Source organism: Microtus pennsylvanicus, chromosome 22 (genome assembly GCF_037038515.1).
Source record: "Microtus pennsylvanicus isolate mMicPen1 chromosome 22, mMicPen1.hap1, whole genome shotgun sequence".
In the NCBI taxonomy this organism is placed as follows: Eukaryota; Metazoa; Chordata; class Mammalia; order Rodentia; family Cricetidae; genus Microtus; species Microtus pennsylvanicus.
The window spans coordinates 21,046,409-21,066,694 of NC_134600.1; the positions used below are offsets into that span (position 1 = coordinate 21,046,409).

The window sequence follows — 20,286 nt, forward strand, 5'->3', positions numbered from 1 at the left end:
AGCCTTACCCTTACCAGAAGTGAGATTGTTCACTGACTATGACTGCTTTAAAACAATGGAATATGATTTAAAAAAAACCCTATGGAATATGATAAAAAACTATTTCCATTTTTATTTATGACCTTCTAAAGAATAACTGATTCCTCAAAATACTTAAGTCTTAAAAATTGAAAGAGAATGTTTTCATCAAAGAACATAACACTTTTTAGTGAAATCCAATATATTTTCTGCTACAGAAATAAAGCCAGAAGTTGTTAGACACATGCAAAAATGACTAAATATTTAACATTCAATGAAACCATACTTTAATTGTGAAAGACCCCAGCTTAGCTTCTGTAATGCCATTTTGCAAGGCTTTCACACAAACGAGTATAAGTTCAAGGTAAAGTCGGTACTCCTAGGCTGCCAAACAGGATATCTATGGTCAGACATAAGGCCTAGGAGGGGAACGAAAAGTTCTGGGAAAAACTACATGTGCCCTAGATAGAGCCAAGTCAGCTATTATCATATCTTCATGTCCCCGGGGAGCTTGTCCCCAAGTGAACCAATGGAATCTCTGTAACCATGCCTGCTTCTGCCGCCCATTTCCATATAAAAGACCCCCTGCCCAGCCTGAGGGCACACAAGTCTTCCAAAGAGACTCTGAGGCCCGCAGGTACCTGTGTACTCTCAATAAAAAACCTCTTGCATCACCAGATGAAGGTTCTATGGTGAGATGGGGACAGGGACCCACACTGGAGCACTGGTCTGAGCTCCCAAGGTCCCAATGAGGAGTGGAAGGAGGGAGAAGATGAGCAAGGAAGTCAGGACCACGAGGGGCGCACCCACCCACTGAGACAAGGGGGCTGATCTAGTGGGAGCTCACCAAGGCCAGCTGGACTGGGACTGAAAAAGCATGGGATAAAACCGGACTCTCTGAACATGGCGAACAATGAGGGTTGATGAGAAGCCAAGGACATTGGCATGGGGTTTTGACCCTACTTCATGTTCTGGCTTTGTGGGAGCCTAGCCAGTCTGGTTGTTCACCTTCCTAGACATGGACGGAGTGGGGCGGACCTTGGACTTTCCACAGGGCAGGGAAACCTGACTGCTCTATGGACTGGAGAGGGAGGGGGAGAGGAGTTTGGGGGAGGGGGAGAGGGGTGGGAGGAGAGGGAGGGAAAGGGAAGGCTGGGAGGAAGCGGATACTTTTTTTTCCTTTTCTCAATAAAAAAAAAAAACCTCTTGCAGTTTGCAGCCAGTGGTCTCGGATTGTTCCTTGGGTTCAGGGGTCTCCTCCTGAGGGACGGTCCTCTCTGAGGGTCTTTCAACTGGTAACCTTTTGCTATTGATCATATATGCCTACAGCTTTTGTAGTTAAGAGACTAACATTAATTAGTCTAAATAAGCCTAAACTTACAATACCAACTTTAAGTACCAATCACTTCTCCTTTTGGGGGGTGGGGGTACTGGAGATAGAACCCAGGGCCTTATAACTTTTACAAGATCTGTTGTATTTTTAAGTGTGTGTAAGTGTGTGTGTGTGTGTGTGTATATGTATGGGAGAAGAGGGGAAGAGGAAAGGATGGGGAGAAGATGAGAGGCAAAGAACAAGAACTTGCAGAGTATATAAGGGGCATTGGCACTCTTGGAGCTGAACTTACAGGCAGTTGTGTCTTGTATAATGTGGGAGCTGGATATGAGCTCCAGTTCTCTATCACAGTAGTGTACTCTTTACCACTGTTAAGCTATCTCTCCAGTCTCTGAACCCAGGGTCTTATGTATACTAAACACATGCTCTACTACTGAATTATACTTCAGTCCTCATTCCTAATAAATTTCATTCAAGATTTGACCCTTCAGAATTTTTTGATAATCAGAACTATTCAGAGTTTTATGGCAACAAATTTAAAAGTAAAGCATGGCAGAAATGACCTCCCCTCAATCTTCAGAAAAATAATCACTTCCTCAGAAGCACTTCTAAGATTCTGAGTAAGACATTAACTCTGGAGTATGGCAGGAAGTCATTTCTTTCATGCCTGCTCTTCAATAAGAAGATGAAAGACTGTAACACTTCATACTTAAAACAGATAGTAATAATGGCTTTTCACTCTGTCAACGAAGTATTTCATTATTGCTTATATTTGTTGACGTTATTTTGGTAAAATAGTAGCAGTTGGTTGATGCTATATGTTAATCCTCTTCAGTAATCAAAGATGGGCAATATATAATCTTTTCCTGTTTTGAAGCTTGGGAATCTGGGGGCTCAAATGGTAGCTCAGTGGGAGAGTGCTGGCTTAGCGCATACCTGACCCTAGGTCCAATCCCTAGCACTTCCTCTGCCAAAAGAAAAAAATCTACAAACTGTTTATATCCTGCTTATTTGAATGTTTATTTATGCACTGTAATATTTACAGACATGTAGTTAGTTAAACATTTGGACTTTTATGTTTCCCTGTTCAACTGACCCTTTCTTTTATCAATATTCATTGAACTTTGTCTCATTTTTGTAGTATTTCTTGCCTTGAAGCTCACAGCTGTACAGCTGTTTCTTTTGGCTGGTATTTTGCATAGTATATCTCTTTTCAATCTCTAAATTTTAATCTTTTCTTACAGCTTATATATTTAAAGTGAATCTCTTAAAAATAGTACTTACTTACTATAGGAGCTGGAATGATAGCTCAATGGTTAAAAGCACTACAAAGTCATGAGGACCATCCATAATTGGGATTCCAGCATTCATGTAATAAACTGGGTAGCCAAAGCGTACTTGTACCAGCTCCAAGGGCAGGGATGAGGGGTGAGGCAGAAACAGAAGGATTTCTGGGGTCTGCTCATTTCTAGCTTAGCCAAGAGGAAAAAAAAAAATACATGAGCCTTAGGTCCAATGAAAGACTTTGCCTCAAAAGAAATATGAGGAGTGATCAAAGTGTATTAGAGGTATGTGTTTATGCATATTTTTAAAATCTGGTTTTTATCTTTTAACTGAAATATTTAGTGCATTTACACACAATGTAATTATGGGTAAAGGTTTAACTATTCCTCTTCCTCCTCTACACCCCCTCTCCTCCTCTTTTTCTGAGATCTGGTTTCTCTGTCTAGCCCTGGCTATCCTAGTACTCACTGTGTAGACCAGGCTGGCCTCAAACTCAAGAGAACCACCTGTCTCCGCCTCCTGAGTGCTGGGGTTAAAGTATCCACCACTGCTAGGTTTATCATCCCATTTACTTGCTGTTTTCCCCATCTATTCTTTTGTCCTCTTTTTATTTTGATTTAAAAAAAAAATCACTGTTCATCATTACATTCTACTGGATTTTGTTTTTTGTGCTAGGGATCAAACCCATGGCTAAGTGTATGTTAAGTGAGCATTCTACACTCCACAATCTTCTACTGAGCCACATTCTACTGCAATTGCAATATGCTTTTCTGGGGCTTTTACTTTACTTTAAAGGAGTATTTTTATAATCTGTAAGTATTAACAGAAGGTCAGAACTATCTCCTACTACTATTTTACACCCTATGACCTTTGTGTTACTATCATGGAATTTATTTTTTTCCTCTTTACTCTTTAATTTTTTTAAAAAAATTTAAAGCATACAGGTGGTTTTGCTTGCATATATGCCCATGTACCACATGCATGTAACATGCACAAAATCCAGAGTAGGATGCTGCTTCCCCTGGAACTAGTTATGGGCAGTTGTCAGTCACCATGTGGGTGTTGGGAATGGAATCCAGGTCCTCTTGAAGGGCACTGAGTGGTCACTCCAGCCCCACTGAATTTATCTTTAGATGTACTATAAATGTGGTAAGACAATACTGGTGTTTTCTAAAAATTTTTTCCAAAGCACTTTAAAAGCATAATTTTTGCCAGGGTGGCTTAACAGGTAAAGGTGCTTTGCTACCAAATCTGGTGACTTGAGTTTGAGCACCAGAATCTATATTGTAGACAGAGCTAACTCTTACAGGTTGTCCTCTGATCTTTCCACAGGTATGCGTGCATGCACACACACACACACACACACACACACACACACACACACACACACACAAATAAAGGAGGGAGGGAGGGAAGGAAGGAAGGAAGACTAAAGATATTTCACTTGTTTCCAGCTTCTGTATGCAGTGAGGAAAAGGCAAGTATATACCAACTCCCTGTGGCTATTTGGCTTTGATTTTTATAGTGTGGTAATGCTAGTAATGCTATACCTGATTGAAGTACACCTGCTTCAAGTTCAGAGTTAACAAAAACTATTTTTAAAGAAAAGCTATTTTCTGGCTAGTCCTTTCCTAGTAATACTTATTACTGTTCCACTCTCCCATTTCCTACGACTCCAGGTACAGAGAAACTAGACCTTTCCACTGTGTTCCACTTAGTTCATACACTGTCCATCCCCACACATCACCAGGCATTTAATCTAAACACTGTCCTGAGAATTCTTCTAATAATGAACCTATGAATCCATGTTTTACAGCTCTTACATGATATTTACTTATTAGAGATAGGGTCTTTTTAAACAGCCCAGGGTGGCCTTGAACTTTAATCCTTCTGCTGTAGCCTCCTAATTGCTGGGGCTACAAGTGTGCATTGCCACATCCAGCTTTGATTATTTCATTTATAGATTCCAATTCCACTGAAATTCTCCAGTTTTCCTTATTATTTTGCTAACCACTTCTTTCAAGTATTGTTAACTTTGGTCATGTACACCTATAGGACCAGCAGTTTAGAGGCTGAGACAGGAAGATCACTTTAGGTTTGAGGCCAGCCTACCTATTTTAAATAGCAAGATCAAGGAAAGCTTGGGTGACAAAAGGATGCCCTGACTCAGACAACACATACACGCATATACACCATGTGCACATACTCTACAAACATACCATGCACTTATACCCTACACACATACATACACCATACTACACCTATGTGTACACACACACACACAAAGTGCTTATTTGAAGTTCTTCACTTAGTTTATGACTGGGTGCTCACTTTAGGACCTAGCAATTTTCAATTCCTGAATGAGTCATCTATTTACTTATTTATATTTTGGAGACATGGTCTTACTGTGTACTCTGCTGGCCTGGAACTCACAAATATCGACCTATTTCTGCTTCTCAACTGCTGGGATTAAAACATGCACTACCACACATGGTTTGTGGCAGTTTGGATGAGAATGACCTCCATAGCTTAAAATATTGGAACACTCGTCACCAGTTAACTGGAGTGTTTGAAAAGGATTAGAAGGTGTGGCCCTGTCAAAGGGACTATGTCACTGGAAATGGGCTATCAGGTTTCAAAAGCCAAACCTAATGTCTCTCGGCCTGATGCTCAGATGTAAAGCTCTCAGCTATTGCTCCTGCGCCAGACCTGTCTGCTTCCTGTCATGATAACCATGGACTAACCCTCTAAAACTTTAAGTAAGCCTCCACTTAAGTGCCTTCTTTTATAATAAGAGTTGCCTTGGTCATGCTGTCTCTTCATAGTAATAGAACAATAATTAAGATATGGCTCATCTCCCCACCCCGAAATCAGCAGTTCTCAGATCCTTTCATAGGGGTCACATATCAGAAATCCTACGTATCATATATTTATATTAAAATTCACAACAGTAGCAAAATTATAGTTATGAAGTAGCAATAAAATAATTTTATGGTTGAAGGTCACCACGACATGAGGAACTTGTACTAAAGGGTCACTGCATTAGCAAGGTTGAGAACCACTGCACTAAATAATTGCAGCTTTATTTTTCTTTTACAGAAAACATAGATCCACTTTATGTTAACATTCTGAATCACACATTATAGATTATTTCTTTTTCTTCAAGACATTAGGTTGTTTTTTGTTGTTGTTGTTTTGTTTTGACAGTAAACGTACTGTCAAATCACCTAGTTCTTACTTGGCAAGACTTGGCTTTAGGTTTTCTTTAGTTTTGCCTTTCCTACTAGAGCACTGCTGTTAGAATATAGTCCAGGAATGGAGTTATGTGAGGAGAATTCTGAGTGCTTGTGATAACACAAAATAAGACCAAGAGTCTTGTGACCTCAGTTTCTTCAAAAACAAAATTATTCTTGGAATATGTTTTTGTACTACTCCTGGGTTTGCTCCTGTAAGGTGTAGCACAAGAGTGAGTTTACTTCAGATAACTCATTATCACTTGCTGCTATATTGAATTAAATATTTAAACCATGCCTCTATGGAAATTTTGTATAGCTTGAACTCATGAGAACTTTACTCATGTGACCTTTATTAAGCCACAGTGTACAAACTGTCTGTGGTGCTGAATAAAGTTGACATGAGCCTTTAGTACTGGCTCCATTCCCCTTGGATCCACCACCTCTAGAGTTGTGACACATTGCCTTTTAGGATCTCAACAAAAAGCCTAAAATGTTCCTGAATGTTCATTTTGGCTAGGCAGGAACTCTCTAACACTCTTTGCTTTTAGCTCAGCTCAGCTTTCAGACCCTGAGTGCCTGTTTTCTGTTAAATATCCTACCATAGCCTTTACCTCTATAGGTGTAGGTTAGGAGAACCTACTGGAAAAGGCCTAAAGGGATTTTTTTAATGCAGAATTTTGGAGTTATTTTTTTTAGGAGCTTCCTTTTTGGGAGCACCTGTACTTCTTTCTCCTTTGTTCAGAAAAAAAATAAATAAATAAACAAACCAAGAAACAAAAAAACTCCCCAAAACAAAATTGATGTCTTCATTTGGACTTCATCAATATTCCCACTTGATGTAGGAGTATCTTCTTTATATGTTTTGCTTTCCTTGATTAATTAATAAAGAAACTGCTTGGCCTGATAGGTCAGAACATAGGTGGGTGGAGTAGACAGAACAGAATGCTGGGAGGAAGGAAAGTGAGTCAGACGCCATGATTCTTCGACCCAAGATGGATGTAGGCTAGAATCTTTCCCGGTAAGCTACCACCTCATGGTGCTACACAGATTATTAGAAATGGGTTAATCAAGATGTGAGAATAAGAGGCTAGAGCTAAATGGGCTAGGCAGTGTTTAAATGAATACAGTTTCTGTGTAATTGTTTTGGGTAAAGCTAGACGGCGGCCGGGACCTGGGCGGCAGGAAGCGGCCTGCAGCTCCTTCTACATGCACTTAGAAAATGTTAGGAAGAAACATATTATTAACATAGATGTCATAAAAAAAAAAAAGCCGGTATTCTTCCTTGGTGGCTGTGAAACATAAAAACAACTGTATTATGTATCTATCTAATTCTGTGATTGTCTGAAGTGAGATAGTAGATATTAAATTTTCTATTGTGGCCAAACTAAAAGTACACCACGAGTAAAACTTCAAAGGGAAATGATTCAATATAATCGTTTTTCACCTCTCTGGCTATATTTGCCGATACAGAGAGGATAGAACTAGATTTTATCCAGCATTATGATTAAGTAGTAATAAAAGAAGGACAAAGGATAAGATAAACCCAAGGGAGTACTCATACTGCTTGACTGTAAAATTTAAGAGGGGTTTCATGAAGAGGATGAGGATCTGGCAAAGTTCGTACCAAAACATTAAAGATCTTGTTAAAGCTAGAGTAGACAAAGATTGAAAGATGCAGAGTCGGAGTCAGACAAGGGGCACACAAAATTGTGGTGAGGAGAGGAAGGCAGTTTTAGGTATTGTTAAGGTTTAAAGTGAGAAACGACAAGAACACAGATGGAAAGTACTCAAGCCATGAGAGAACGTAGTATAAGAAGAACAAATATATATATATTAAAAGGAATATTGTGTCCTGCTGTATACAAGCTTTTCAGATTCATGAGATCCCATTTATTATTTGTTCTTAGTGGTTATGCTATGGCTGCCCTATTTAGAAGTCTTTTCCTGTGCCAATGAGTTCAAACCTTCCCCCTACTTTCTATTCATATTCAGACTGAAGATATCTGATATTCTGTTGAGATCCTTGATCCATCTGGAGTTTTATACAAGGTGATATGTATGGATTTATTTGGATTCTTCTACATGGAGTCATTCAGTTTGACCAGTGCCATTTGTTGGAGATGCTGCCTTTTCTCCAGTATGTACTTTGGCTTCTTTGTCAGAAATCAGGTGTCTGTAGGTATATGGAATTGCGGTCTTCAAAACAAAAACTAAGTAGTCACTGAATATTAGGGAGAGAGTATCCCAACTAAACAATTTATACTACCAAGTAAAACCACTAGTGCCAGGAATATTGATGTTGGCCAAAGGGGTCCCATAGAAACACTACTGCCAAACATCACAGGCTACTACTGCCAAGGCTATTGGTTGTCTTCTACAACCTGATGGTAAGGGCCTATTGCTAAAGAAAACACTTATGACATTGAATACAGAGAATCTGGTGCCTAACTAGAAGCTTTACCCCTACTTTCAAGGTGCTGGATGGTACTCTGCATGTGCCAGAAGAGAAAAGTCATCAATGTCACCCAACTACCTACAACTGCAACCTGCCTGAAAGACACACTGGTGCAGCAGTATCACAATGTTATGGGGATAAACACTTTTTGCGCGGATTTAAGGCACACTCTATGAGATGGAACCCATACCTGACACTATTAAAGTGGCCAAGAAACTAAGACTAGAAAAGCCATTGGCCTAAGGGGAAAACTTCTATTATTATTTGGCTAAAGGAACATAGTCATCTGATGACATAGTACTATACCCATAGATCAGCATCTCACTTAGGCCATATAAGAGATATTTCTTCTTGCATTGGAATTAACAGAGTCCCAAAACTGGAAAATGTACAGAGATTGAGATATTTTATAAAATTCAGTCCTAAATGGGATGCCTTCATTAAAGCCCTCCCCTTAAGGTTCAGGAATTGATGTGGAAAAGGAAGAAGAAAGATTGTATAAACCAGGGAGCTGGGGGAGAATGGAAGAACTGTAGATGAAATATAAAATAAAATTTAAAACGGAAAATAAAGAAAAAGAAAATATTCAACAGAAAAAAAATTGTAAAAGCTAGAGGAGATAGTTGACTCCAAGGAAACAGGGTCTTCCAGACACAATAGGACTGATGCACATACGCACTCAGAGACTGAGGTAACATGCAAGATTTTCACAGGTTCAAGACAGATGGGGACCCTGAAAGGAAAAAGTAGAGAGGGCATTCCACCTCTAATCAATAAGGTATTTTCAACTGAAGACCTGAAAACAAAGAGAAACACCAGTTTTCTCTATGGAGTGTCACTTTGTGTATCAACCGCACTCCAGGGCAGATACTACTGTAGTGATATTTTGTTTGTAGCCTAACAAATAAAGCTTGCCTGAAGATCAGGGTGGCAGAGCAATGCCACTGAATAGTCAGACGCTAGGCAGTGATGGCAAACACCTTTAATCCCAGGCAGATGGATCTCTGTGAGTTCAAGGCCACCCTGAGCTACGTGAGATTGACTCTGTCTAAAAAAGAAACAGCTCACACAAACGTGACACCAGCACTTGGGATCACATGCCTTTAATCCCAGCACTAGGGAGGTAGAAAGAAGAGTGTTATGGATGGTTGGAAAGAGGTGTGTGTGTAGCAAAATTCTAATTTTTCTTACTAAGAACCCAGAGTCAGCTACTAGGGGGTAAAAGGTGAGAGATCAGAGAAGCAGAACAGCCAGTTACTAAAGAGACTACCTTTTACCTCTACTGAACTCTCAGACCAAGAGGGCGGTCCTGTCTCATACTGCAAGCTCTGACTGACTGACTTATCAAGACTGTATCTCCAGACTGCTCTGAGCTCTTATCTCCTCCTACCTTATATTCCTCTTTCTGTCCAGCCATATGTACTAATATTTCATTTGTATTTTAATAAATAAAGATTGTCTGAAGATCAGAGAGTAAAAGAGCTTCACTGGTCAGATTTACAGACCAGGCAGTGGTGACACACACCTTTAATCCCAGGAGCCATACTAGTTTGCCACAGAAACTGAGTGGTAATTACAGCCACAGAGAGGAACAGAAATGTGAGAAGACAGTTCTCAGACACAGACTCATTCTGAGATTCCTGGAGGCAGGATCACCATTTCAGGTAGAAATCGTAGGAGCCAGTGGCTGGCTGTTTTGCTTTTCTGACCTTGCAGAACCCCTGTAAGACTTTAAGACAATCCTGAAGCCATTTTTGACAATTCTGAATCCTCTCAGCCTCTGTGCCATAGTGCTTCCCCTCCTCCCCTGGGAACCAAGGACCTAACAGCTACACTCGCACATACTCAGTTCCTGAACAATTACCCATATACGTATGTTTTAATTCAGTCCCCTGGGAAACGGGGTCAAAATGACCTCTTACCTCATCTGATCTGGCAACAGCTCTCCAGTCAATTATTGGTAATAGCCCTTTCAAATAAGCCAATCAGAATAGTCAAAGAACAACCCCCCTTGCTTCTGTGGTCCCTTTAAAAGTAGACTTTACCAGCAATTAGAGGTCCCTTGGCTTCCCGAATGCTAGGGAACCCTGTCATGACAAAATTAATAAAATCCTCATGCTTTTGTATCGTCTGTGGTGTGTGAGATAATCTCTGGGGGCGACTCCTTATCAGTCTAGAGTCCAACACCCCAATATCTGTCTCTGGGTTTTTATTAATTATGTTATACCTTCCTGTCTCCACCTCCCTAGTACTGGGATTAAAGGCATGTGACTTCCATGTACTGGGATTAAAGGAGTGAGCCAACACTCCCTATCTCTATTTCTCTTTGAGACTGGATCAATCTAGTATAGCCAAGGCTGGCCTTGAACTCACAGAGACCCCTCTGCCTCTGTCTCCCTGAGTCCTGGGATTAAAGGTGTGTGCCACCACTGCTTGGCCTCTAGTGGCTTAGTTCTGCACTCTGACCTTTAGGCCAGCGTTATTCATTAAAACACAAACAAAATGTCATCACAGGAATACAATTAGGCTAAAATTTCTTCTGGCTCCCAAAAACCTGTATCAATATCTTAATTTTGAGAGTAAAATAGTTTGTTTTTTCCTCTTATTACTAAAGAGGGTACAATGCTTCTCAAAACAATCTTTTGAGTCTAGAATATCACACTTCTAGAAAAGAATTACTTGGGGGGGGCAGATATAACCTAGCATATTTAAGATATGCTTCTGATGTGAGAGAACAGATATAAAAGGCGTTTTTGGAAAACATCTTAGAGGAGAAAACTGAAGTGAATGTAGGACACATCTCCTGTGCTTGCTCAAGGATTCCAGACCTCATGAATTGCTACATATCCAGTGCCAAAATAAAGGGGTAGGAAAGAAGAAATAGTCTCTCTCCCTTACATGTTTGCTAAGTGTACCCCTCATTAAAGTCTATGTTGAGATAACGAAAAAATTAGAAAAACAGAAGCTTACCTGGATATGGTACTCTCCCCTTTGTTACCAATTCTGTCTGTAGTATTCCAAATGACCACACATCTGACTTTATAGTAAACCGACCATACAAGGCAGCCTCAGGCGCTGTCCATTTGATTGGAAATTTTGCACCTAAAAATAATGTTGGCAATGTTAAATGTTTTAAAGGAGCCTATTTGTGTAAATGTAAGGTCAAAAGTCTAATCTCTATCAATATCCCAATTTTTGGTGTCATAAGTTTAAGTCTTCAAACATAGAAAATATGTGGAAAATTTCATCGACTTTAAATTTTTATGTTAAATCTGTTTTTTTTCTTATATTTAATGATATACAACATTGCTAGTGGGAATAGAACATGATTCAATAAGACAGCAGTAGAAGGTTTAATAAGACAAAAACATGGATTATAACATTGGAAACATGGAGGAAGAGCACATGGGATTCTGATCTTGCTGTATTTATCTTAGGCTAGTCTTAAATTCTCATAATTTAAGGCATGATAGTGCATACTTTAATCCCAGTACACAGGAAGCAGAGGCAGGTGATCTCTGAGTTCAAGAGCAGCGTAATCTACAAAGCAAGTTCCAGTACAGTCAGGGATACACAGAGAAACCCTGTCTTGAAAGAAAAAAATTCTTACAATCCTATGTCAGCCTCCTGCAAACTAGGATTACAAACTTTTGCTCAATCTGCTGCTGTTTTGTGTGTGTCTGTATATGTAAAAAAAGTAATGAACAAAGATTAAAACTTCATGTGTGTGTCTGTATATGTAAAATAAGTAATGAACAAAGATTAAAACTTCATGTGTGTGTCTGTATATGTAAAATAAGTAATGAACAAATACTAAAACTTATGTGTGTCTGTATATGTAAAATAAGTAATAAACGCAGACTAAACTTCATACGTGCATCCCTCTCTCCCTCTGTATGGCCTCTTAAGAGAGGGTCAGTTGGTCTCTAACATGCTATCTATTAGAGAATGACCATGAACTTCTGATCCTTCTGCCTCTAATTTTCCAACTGCTAGGTTTAGAGACACGAGACACTACACTATTATAAAATATACAACTTTAAATTCACTTGATGTCCAGAGGCTGTAGCCATTTATGGTTGAAGACTAATGGCTACTGGCTCATAATCTTTTCTATACTTCTGTGCTATCTTTACAGAAGCTTTTATTGTGCTACCACATTTTTTATTGTGTGTTTGTGTGCATTCTCATGTGCCTTGGCACTTGTATAGAGGTCAGAGAACAACTCTGTGGAGTGGATCTATCTTTCTACCTTTAAGGGTTCCATCAAACAAACTCAGGTCACCAGGTTTGAGTAACTAGCACATTTGTCAGCTGAGCCATTGTACCATCCCTTGTGTTACCATGTTTAAAATATATGTTAACTTATAAAAATATTTAGTCTATGACTTTAATATACAAGCATTTTGCTAATTAATATAATTTGTGTATTTATGCTAGTAAAATTTTAAGTGCTGTATATACTCAAAGTGATTATATACGTGTGTGTGTGTGTGTGTATATATATATATATATATATATATATATATATATATATATATATATATATGTTTTAAAGTAGTTCTTAAGTATGAAAACAGTTCAACTTTTACAATAACAAGGCTTCATTAAAGAGTGGCAGATAAATTTAGCCTTTAACAAATGGTTAGGATTTTCTAAGTAAGGACTACAAGAATGTATGACTAGTTAGAGGTAAGTATATATAGAGGCAGAGACAGAAAAGAAGTGGAAGGATGGTGAGGTGACTCAGCAGTTAACATCTCTCACTCCAGTTCTAGGGAATATGACACCCTCTTCTGGTCTCCATAGGTACTACATGCAAGCAAAAGACCCCCACACATAAAATAAAACTTTTTTTTTTTTTAAACTGTAGCTAAATCACGGGCTTTCTACTTTGGCAATGCTAACTATTCTGGGATGGAATTACTTTGTGAATGCGTGATAATTACGTTGTATGTTACAGCATGATTATCAGTATCTTAGCCTCTACCCATCAGATGCTGACAGTAGCCCTCAAATTAGAAAACCAAAAATGTTTCTAGACATTGCTGATGTCTCCTTGGAGTAGGAAGAGATAATGTTTAATTGGGAACCACCTCCAATCTAAGAAAATAGTTTAAATAACAACTTACCAAGTTTGTTTTAAAAAAAATGAGAAAACATTTATCTGGGACAAGGGCGATAGCTCAGTGCGTTAAGTGCTTGCTGCCCCTATGAATCTGAGTTTTGATTTCCAGAACCCATGTAACTTGTGTCTATGACTCCAGTGCTTTTACAGTGAAAAGGTAAATGGAAACAGAAAAATGTCAGGGCTTTTGCAGGCAGCTAAACCTGGTACTTATCCTGGGAAACAAGAACCCAATCTCAAGATGGGAGAGTAATACCCAAAGTTATCCTCTGACCTTTGGGTGTTGCTGTGTCATGTGTGTGTCTGTACTCCCAAACACAAACACACATGAAAACACAAAGAATAAATAAAATTTACTGCTGCCATCCTAAAGGAAGTACCAAGGACATTTTATCTGCTATATTTATAACACAAAAGTATCTCGTCAAGTTCTTCTTTAGGAATTAGCTATTAAACAGCCAAAGTATTATTTATTGTATATAATTGTATGAATAATATCAATGGTTCTGAGTCCTCTGAAGCAATCTAGAAGTCTCTCTCTCTCTCTCTCTCTCTCTCTCTCTCTCTCTCTCTCTCTCTCTCTCTCTCTTCTCTCTCTCTCTCTCTTCCAAGACAGGGTTTCACTGTAGCTTTGGAGCAAGTCCTAGAACTTGCTCTGTAGATCAGGCTGGCCTTGAACTCACAAAGACCCACCTGCCTCCGCCTACCAAGAGCTGGGATTAAAGGTGTGTGCCACTATCACCTGAAAAAGTGCCTTGTCAAGACTGGGGCTCTCATTTTTGCTACTGTATTATCTACTCCTGGTTAGCTGGCCTGCTAACTTCTGAGTGAGCCTTCTGCCTTCATGTTCCATGTCTCCCTACAGGAGTGCTGGGATTAAGGGTGCAGACTACGACATCCAACTTTATGACATGGGTTCCAGGGGTCAAACAGGCCACCAGGCTTGGCTTTCCAAGTGTTTTTTTTACCAGCTGAGCCATTTTCCTAAACTCCTATCCCCCCAAATCCTGTTGATCGCCAACAGATTTCATAGATGGAGCAGCTTTGCTACATGGGAAATGCTCACACAGAAGCACTTAGTCTACCGATGGTTTCATGCCAGGTCCACATGAAAATGCATGTTACATGCTGAGCAAAAAGACAGTATCTAGCTGTGCCCTGTTTCTTACAAAAGGCTCTTGCATCCACATCCTACCCTGATGTGCTTTGACAGCCCAGGTAGGCAGGAACCTCGTTATCCACTAGAATTATTGGTATTGCATAAAGTCCTAGGTGTTAAGTAAAACAAGCATAGGGTATTAGCATCTATGTATGTTATTTTACCTTGTCTTGCTGTGTACTCATTGTCTTCAATTAATCTTGCTAAGCCAAAATCTGCTATTTTGCATACAAGATTTTCTCCTACAAGAATATTAGCAGCTCGGAGATCTCGGTGAATATAGTTCATTCTTTCAATATACGCCATACCATCAGCAATCTTAAGAGAGGAAGCACAATAAGATGCGAAATATAAAAAAAGATGCAAAATATATGATGCAAAGGGAGGATACTTTTGGTTAAAGGGACTGTTGAAGAATTAGGTATCTCAAAAAAAATTACAGTAACAGATACAATCCAGAAGACAATAGAACAAAACTTAATTTTTAAAAAATGATTAATCTTTATATCCCAAATACTGCAAGTAAAAATCAATCAACACATATTTTGAAGATCAATATTTTATGCCCAGAGTACATCCAGTCACATGACCAGCACAATGTCCTATTGTCTTCTTGTCAATGGTCAGAAGAAATCTATCACAAGAGGATGGAGTCTGGAGTCTCTGGACAAAAACTCACACAGTCCATACCAGACACAATCTAAGGTCCTGAAGTATGAACAAACTATAGCTTGTAAGTCAGATGTACCCACAGCCTGTTTTCATATGACTTGAGAAGTGTTAAAAAAATATGGCTTTTACATTTAAAGGGCTGTATAACTAATGAGGCCCAATAGGGTTTGTATATAGCTCACAAAGCCCATGCCATTTATCTAACTATTTTATTAAAAAGGCTTGCCATTTTTCCAAAAGAAAGTGCCTAAGAGCCTTGAATGTATAGTCTGGTATATTCCTGTCTCCTCTGAAATTTGCTGGCATTATCAAATGACTTTCACTAACAGGTAAGAGCTACAGAAGCAAGCACATAAACTTATCTTAGACAAACAAAAAAATAGCATATACTTTCAGGTTTTAAATTTTGGAATAACCCATATCCATCTTAATTTTTTTCTATTTATTTATTTGAGACAGGGTTTCTCTGTGTAGTCCTGGCTATCCTGGAACTCAAACACCTGCCTCTACGCCCTGAATGCTGCTATTAAAAGCATGTGCTACCATCACTCAGCCTGTCTTAATTTTCTTAAATTTATCTGCTGAAATGTAAATACAGACTTTGTATTTGTGGAAGCTCTATGTCAAAGGTCATATGATACTGGGCAACCACAAGAGCTGCAGTATACTTAAGGGCTCACACTGAACTACCTCTAACCTTCTCTCTTCTTCTAAAACTGCAGTATTTCACTGCACAAATTTTAATATTATGCTAAGATTTTTCTGCATTTTAAACATATGCTTTTAATTCAAATTGATACATATATATATGCAACTACCTGAGCAGCCATATCGACCAGCTGTGGAAGTTTCAAATATTTTCCATCTCCTTCTTTAAGGAAATCTAACAAGCTCCCTGTAAGAGACAGAAAGGTATCCAGGGGAAAATGTGAACATTACTTTAAAATAGAAACAAATAGTCTTCAATACCTTAAACAAATCATCAAACCAGAAAAACTTCTCAGTGTTTTTTTTTTTATGTATTTTGGACACTTTTGGAAGTATCAAAGACTCTAGTGGAGCCTCAAACTGAAAGTTTAAAACTTCTCTTGATTACAGATTTTAAAGGGACAAAGTACCACTTCCCATTCTGACAGAAAACATCACCACTTTAGTCATTGCCCCTACACACTTTGATCAAGATTCTGTGACAAAAAAAAGACAGCTATATATTTTAAAAGTCAGTTTGAGGCTAGTATACAGCCAACTGAGAAGATAACGGAGTAGTTACAATTACAAGCAGCTCATGATGGTGTGATGAGCAGCTCCTGGTGTCAGGAGATGGCACTAGGGCATAGTAAAGTATGATGAACTCAGCAAAGTGGAAGGTTTAAAGGGAGGTCTGGTTATTCTCTCTACTATGAGTTAAAAGCATACAACATCAGATAAACCCAAAACAAGACACATTTTTATAAAAACAAAACAACAAAAATACTCATTTTCATAAGAAAGGCTGAGAATTTCAGATTAAAAGACACAAAAGAGAGATGGCAATTGAATGCTGGGCTTGAGCATGGATTCTACATTAGATCAGGAAAATATAATTGGTAGAACTGGTAAAGACAGATGTGGGTTGAATCGAGCATGAGCATATAGAAGGCCGGAGTGGCCAAGTTAGCACACAAAAAAAAGTGACAGTTTATTTTTTTTATTTTTATTGTTTTTATTTATTTATTTTTTTCTTTTGGGGCGCAGTTGGCGCCTAGAACCTGCAGCTATGCCAAAAGCGTGACAGTTAGAAAAAGGTGCAAAATTCAAAAAAGGTGACATCGCAAAGCCGGTGAAGACTACTCCCAGCCAAGATAGTGCTGAAGGGGAGCAAGGGGGGAGATCCAACTTATGAGCTGTGAACGCCCCCCCACCTCAGCCAGGGCCAGTCGTGAGGGCGGCTGGCTCAATTCTGCGCTGGGGTTCACAGTGGGACCCCACAAATAGAAGAAACAAATTCTGAAGGATGAGAATAATATGAAAACTCATGTGCAGGGCTGGGGCCAACAAAGCTCAGTGGTAGAGTGTGTTCTTAGAATGTACAAGACCCTGGGCTTGGTTGTCAGCACAATAGTAGGAAAAAACCACATACGGAAATTAAGAACAACAAGAAAATCTGTTTGCAACAATAGGTTTCTGATAAAGCACATGAGACAATAAGTTTTAAAGGACTAACAAGGTTTATTGTTAAGCAACTAAATATTAATGACTGAGGAATTATTATGTTTTAAACCCAGAAACTTTTATTATTTGATATTTGAAATCTCTTGCCTAGAAATAATCTTAACCAAATTATCTAACAACACGGAATTCTAGCATTTTCTCTAAATTTTAAAAGACTGCTATATTGAACTATATGGATGCTCCATTAGTCTTACCTCCATTTGTTTTTTTCATGCTACCAATATCTTGATTTAAATTTTTCTTTTCCTTTTCTCACTTCCTCTTCTAATTCATTTAATGCACTCATTCAAATGCCATAGGTAGCAGTTGTTTGCAGCCTAAATGCCTTCCAAAGAAGACATATACTTTGGAACTTTAGGTATATTTTAGCTATCAATTAATAGGTTATTGGTTTTAGTCCTTTTAGAGAGATTTTTCTTCCTCCTGTAGTCCTTTTAGAGAGATTTTTGTTTCTCTATCACCATTAGTAGGAACTACATTATCAGCCAACATGAACTACTAGAGAAGGTGACATAATAGTAACTTAATTAGTCTGATTCAAAAAAATAAAAATAAGTCAGGCAGTGGTGGTACATGCTTTTAATTGGAGCACTTGGGAAGTAGAGGCAGGTGGATCTCTGAGTTCAAGGCCAACCTGATCTACAGACTGAGTTCCTTGACAGCCAGGGTTACACAGAGAACCCTGTCTCAAAAAAACAAAAACAAACAACAACAAAACATAGTACAAAAATAAAAATTTTAAAATAGATCCAATTAAAAATAGGTAGATTCAGACTAATCAGCATCATTTAATCACTTACTGGCTCCTTTTCTACAGCATCATTAGCATAGATATAAAGAGGGAAGAGCATCAACCTTGCCTCGTTTTGCCCCTGACTCTAACACGCCGCCACCGTTAAATAAGAGCTCACCTGTGCTCTTATAAGGTGGGAAGGATGAGAAATTTCAATTGATAGTAAGGGAGAACAGCCTCTGCAAGGCCAGTGTGTTAAGAACTGTGTTTATGTAAAATGAGATAAAAATGATTCCCTTCAATATCTTTGCCTTCTACAGTTTAACACTTTAATTCAATTTGTCTACTTTTTGACTGCCCTAGTAATTACATTTCCTTTACTTAAATCTACTTTCAAAAGATGCACTCTAATTTTTCTTTATAGTTTCATAAGGTCCTCTGGGAGAACTAGAAAAAAAAACCACTATTCCATTAAAAAAAAAAAACTAACATTTCCTCTTTTAAAAGTCTACAGAAAAAAATCTTAAGTTAGAAAGTACTATGACAAAAATCTGTATGTATAGAGGGCCTGCAAGAGGGTTCAGTGGGTAAAGAAAGATGTCTGCTGCCAAGACTGGTAACCTGAGTTTAATCCCCAAGACCTGAATGGTAGAAGAAAACGGTCGACTCCGTCAAGCTATACTTTGACTTTCACATATGTGTCACGACGCCCATACATATATGCATGCAAAATACATAAATAAACATAATTTTAAAGGACAAACGTGTATTCTGTGAGCTACATTAGCAATCAGCCAGCCAGGTATACTCCCTGGTGCAATGGGGCATGACTATTCCAGGAGTAACCATCCATCTTCTGGTTGGACTTAAAAAGCTCACTTCATGAGATGGAACCCATACCTCTGAGAGGCAGATCATAGACCCCAGAGAAAATCTCCAATTATTGTGTTAAATGAACAAAGCAAAAGGACTCCTACCAACATACTGCTATTCCCACACAGAAAAGTGTATCACTGAGTCTCACCAGAGAGAAGACTTCTTGCAGTAGATGGATCACAACTAGACAAAATACAGAGAGTAAGAGACTGAAACACTGAGGTCTAAATGGGATCACACCCTAATTATTATCAAAGCCCTCCCCTCAAGGCTCAGAGATCTATGCGAGAGCCAGAGGTGGTGGGTGACTCCACAATAACAGTATTTTCCAGACACAGCAGGTCTGATGCACATATGAACTCCCAAAGACTATGACACAAGTTCAAACCAGACAAGTTCCCAACAAAGTGGGCACAAAATCCAACTCCTTACCAAGACCCTATTCGCAATTGACAGCTTCAGGGAAAGGGAAAAATCAGTTGTTGTTCTTTTTTGTTTGTTTGTTTGTTTTCCAACGGAGAGACAATGGGTATATCAACCACACCCCAAGGAAGGCTGCATGCCCAGAATAACTGGCCAACAAAAAACAGACCCCATGGTCTTGTTTTAATTTTGTTTTGGATATTTTTTTGTGTTTTCTTTTTTTTTTTTTTAAGAGAAAGAATATAAAGTTGGGTGGCTGACTGGGCTGAGTGGGTATCTGGGAAAGAATATGAGCAAAATATATTGTATGATTTTTTTTAATCTAAGAAAGAACAGAAATAAAGTCGTTTAATTGCAATAGAACCATGTAAAACACAACTCATATGTACATACCTTTTGCCATAAACTCGGTGACAATATAAATTGGCTCTTCGGAAACAACTGCATACAATGGAACAAGTTTATCATGTCTTAATTTTTTCATTATCTGAGCTTCTTGAAGGAAAGCTTCTGGCATCATTGTACCTGGCTTTAGGGTTTTGATTGCTACCTTTGTGGTTCCATTCCATGTTCCTAGGAAAACAATTTATTTTACTCTTTCAGTATCTGTAATTCTTTATCTGAGTCTGTATTTCAAGGGATTTTAGACCAAAATTCAATCAACAATAACAGTTATCCAACATATAATTAAATACATACTATACATATTTTATCATATTTTGCTATTTTAATTTATGGTTTCACAATAACCAAATGAA

The 20,286-nt window shown here is 38.5% G+C and overlaps 1 protein-coding gene across 3 annotated transcripts in view; it reads right to left on the minus strand.

The window, feature by feature from the left end:
• Yes1 (YES proto-oncogene 1, Src family tyrosine kinase) overlaps positions 1–20,286 on the minus strand; it is a 71,700-nt gene that overhangs the window by 3,790 nt on the left and 47,624 nt on the right. For all 3 annotated transcript variants that reach the window (XM_075955969.1, XM_075955970.1, XM_075955968.1), the window contains exons 8-11: positions 19,922–20,101; positions 16,104–16,180; positions 14,778–14,931; positions 11,297–11,428 (exon numbers count right to left, since the gene is read on the minus strand). In XM_075955969.1, the coding sequence (XP_075812084.1) occupies positions 11,297–11,428; positions 14,778–14,931; positions 16,104–16,180; positions 19,922–20,101 (543 nt within the window). The remainder of the gene's footprint in view (positions 1–11,296; positions 11,429–14,777; positions 14,932–16,103; positions 16,181–19,921; positions 20,102–20,286) is intronic.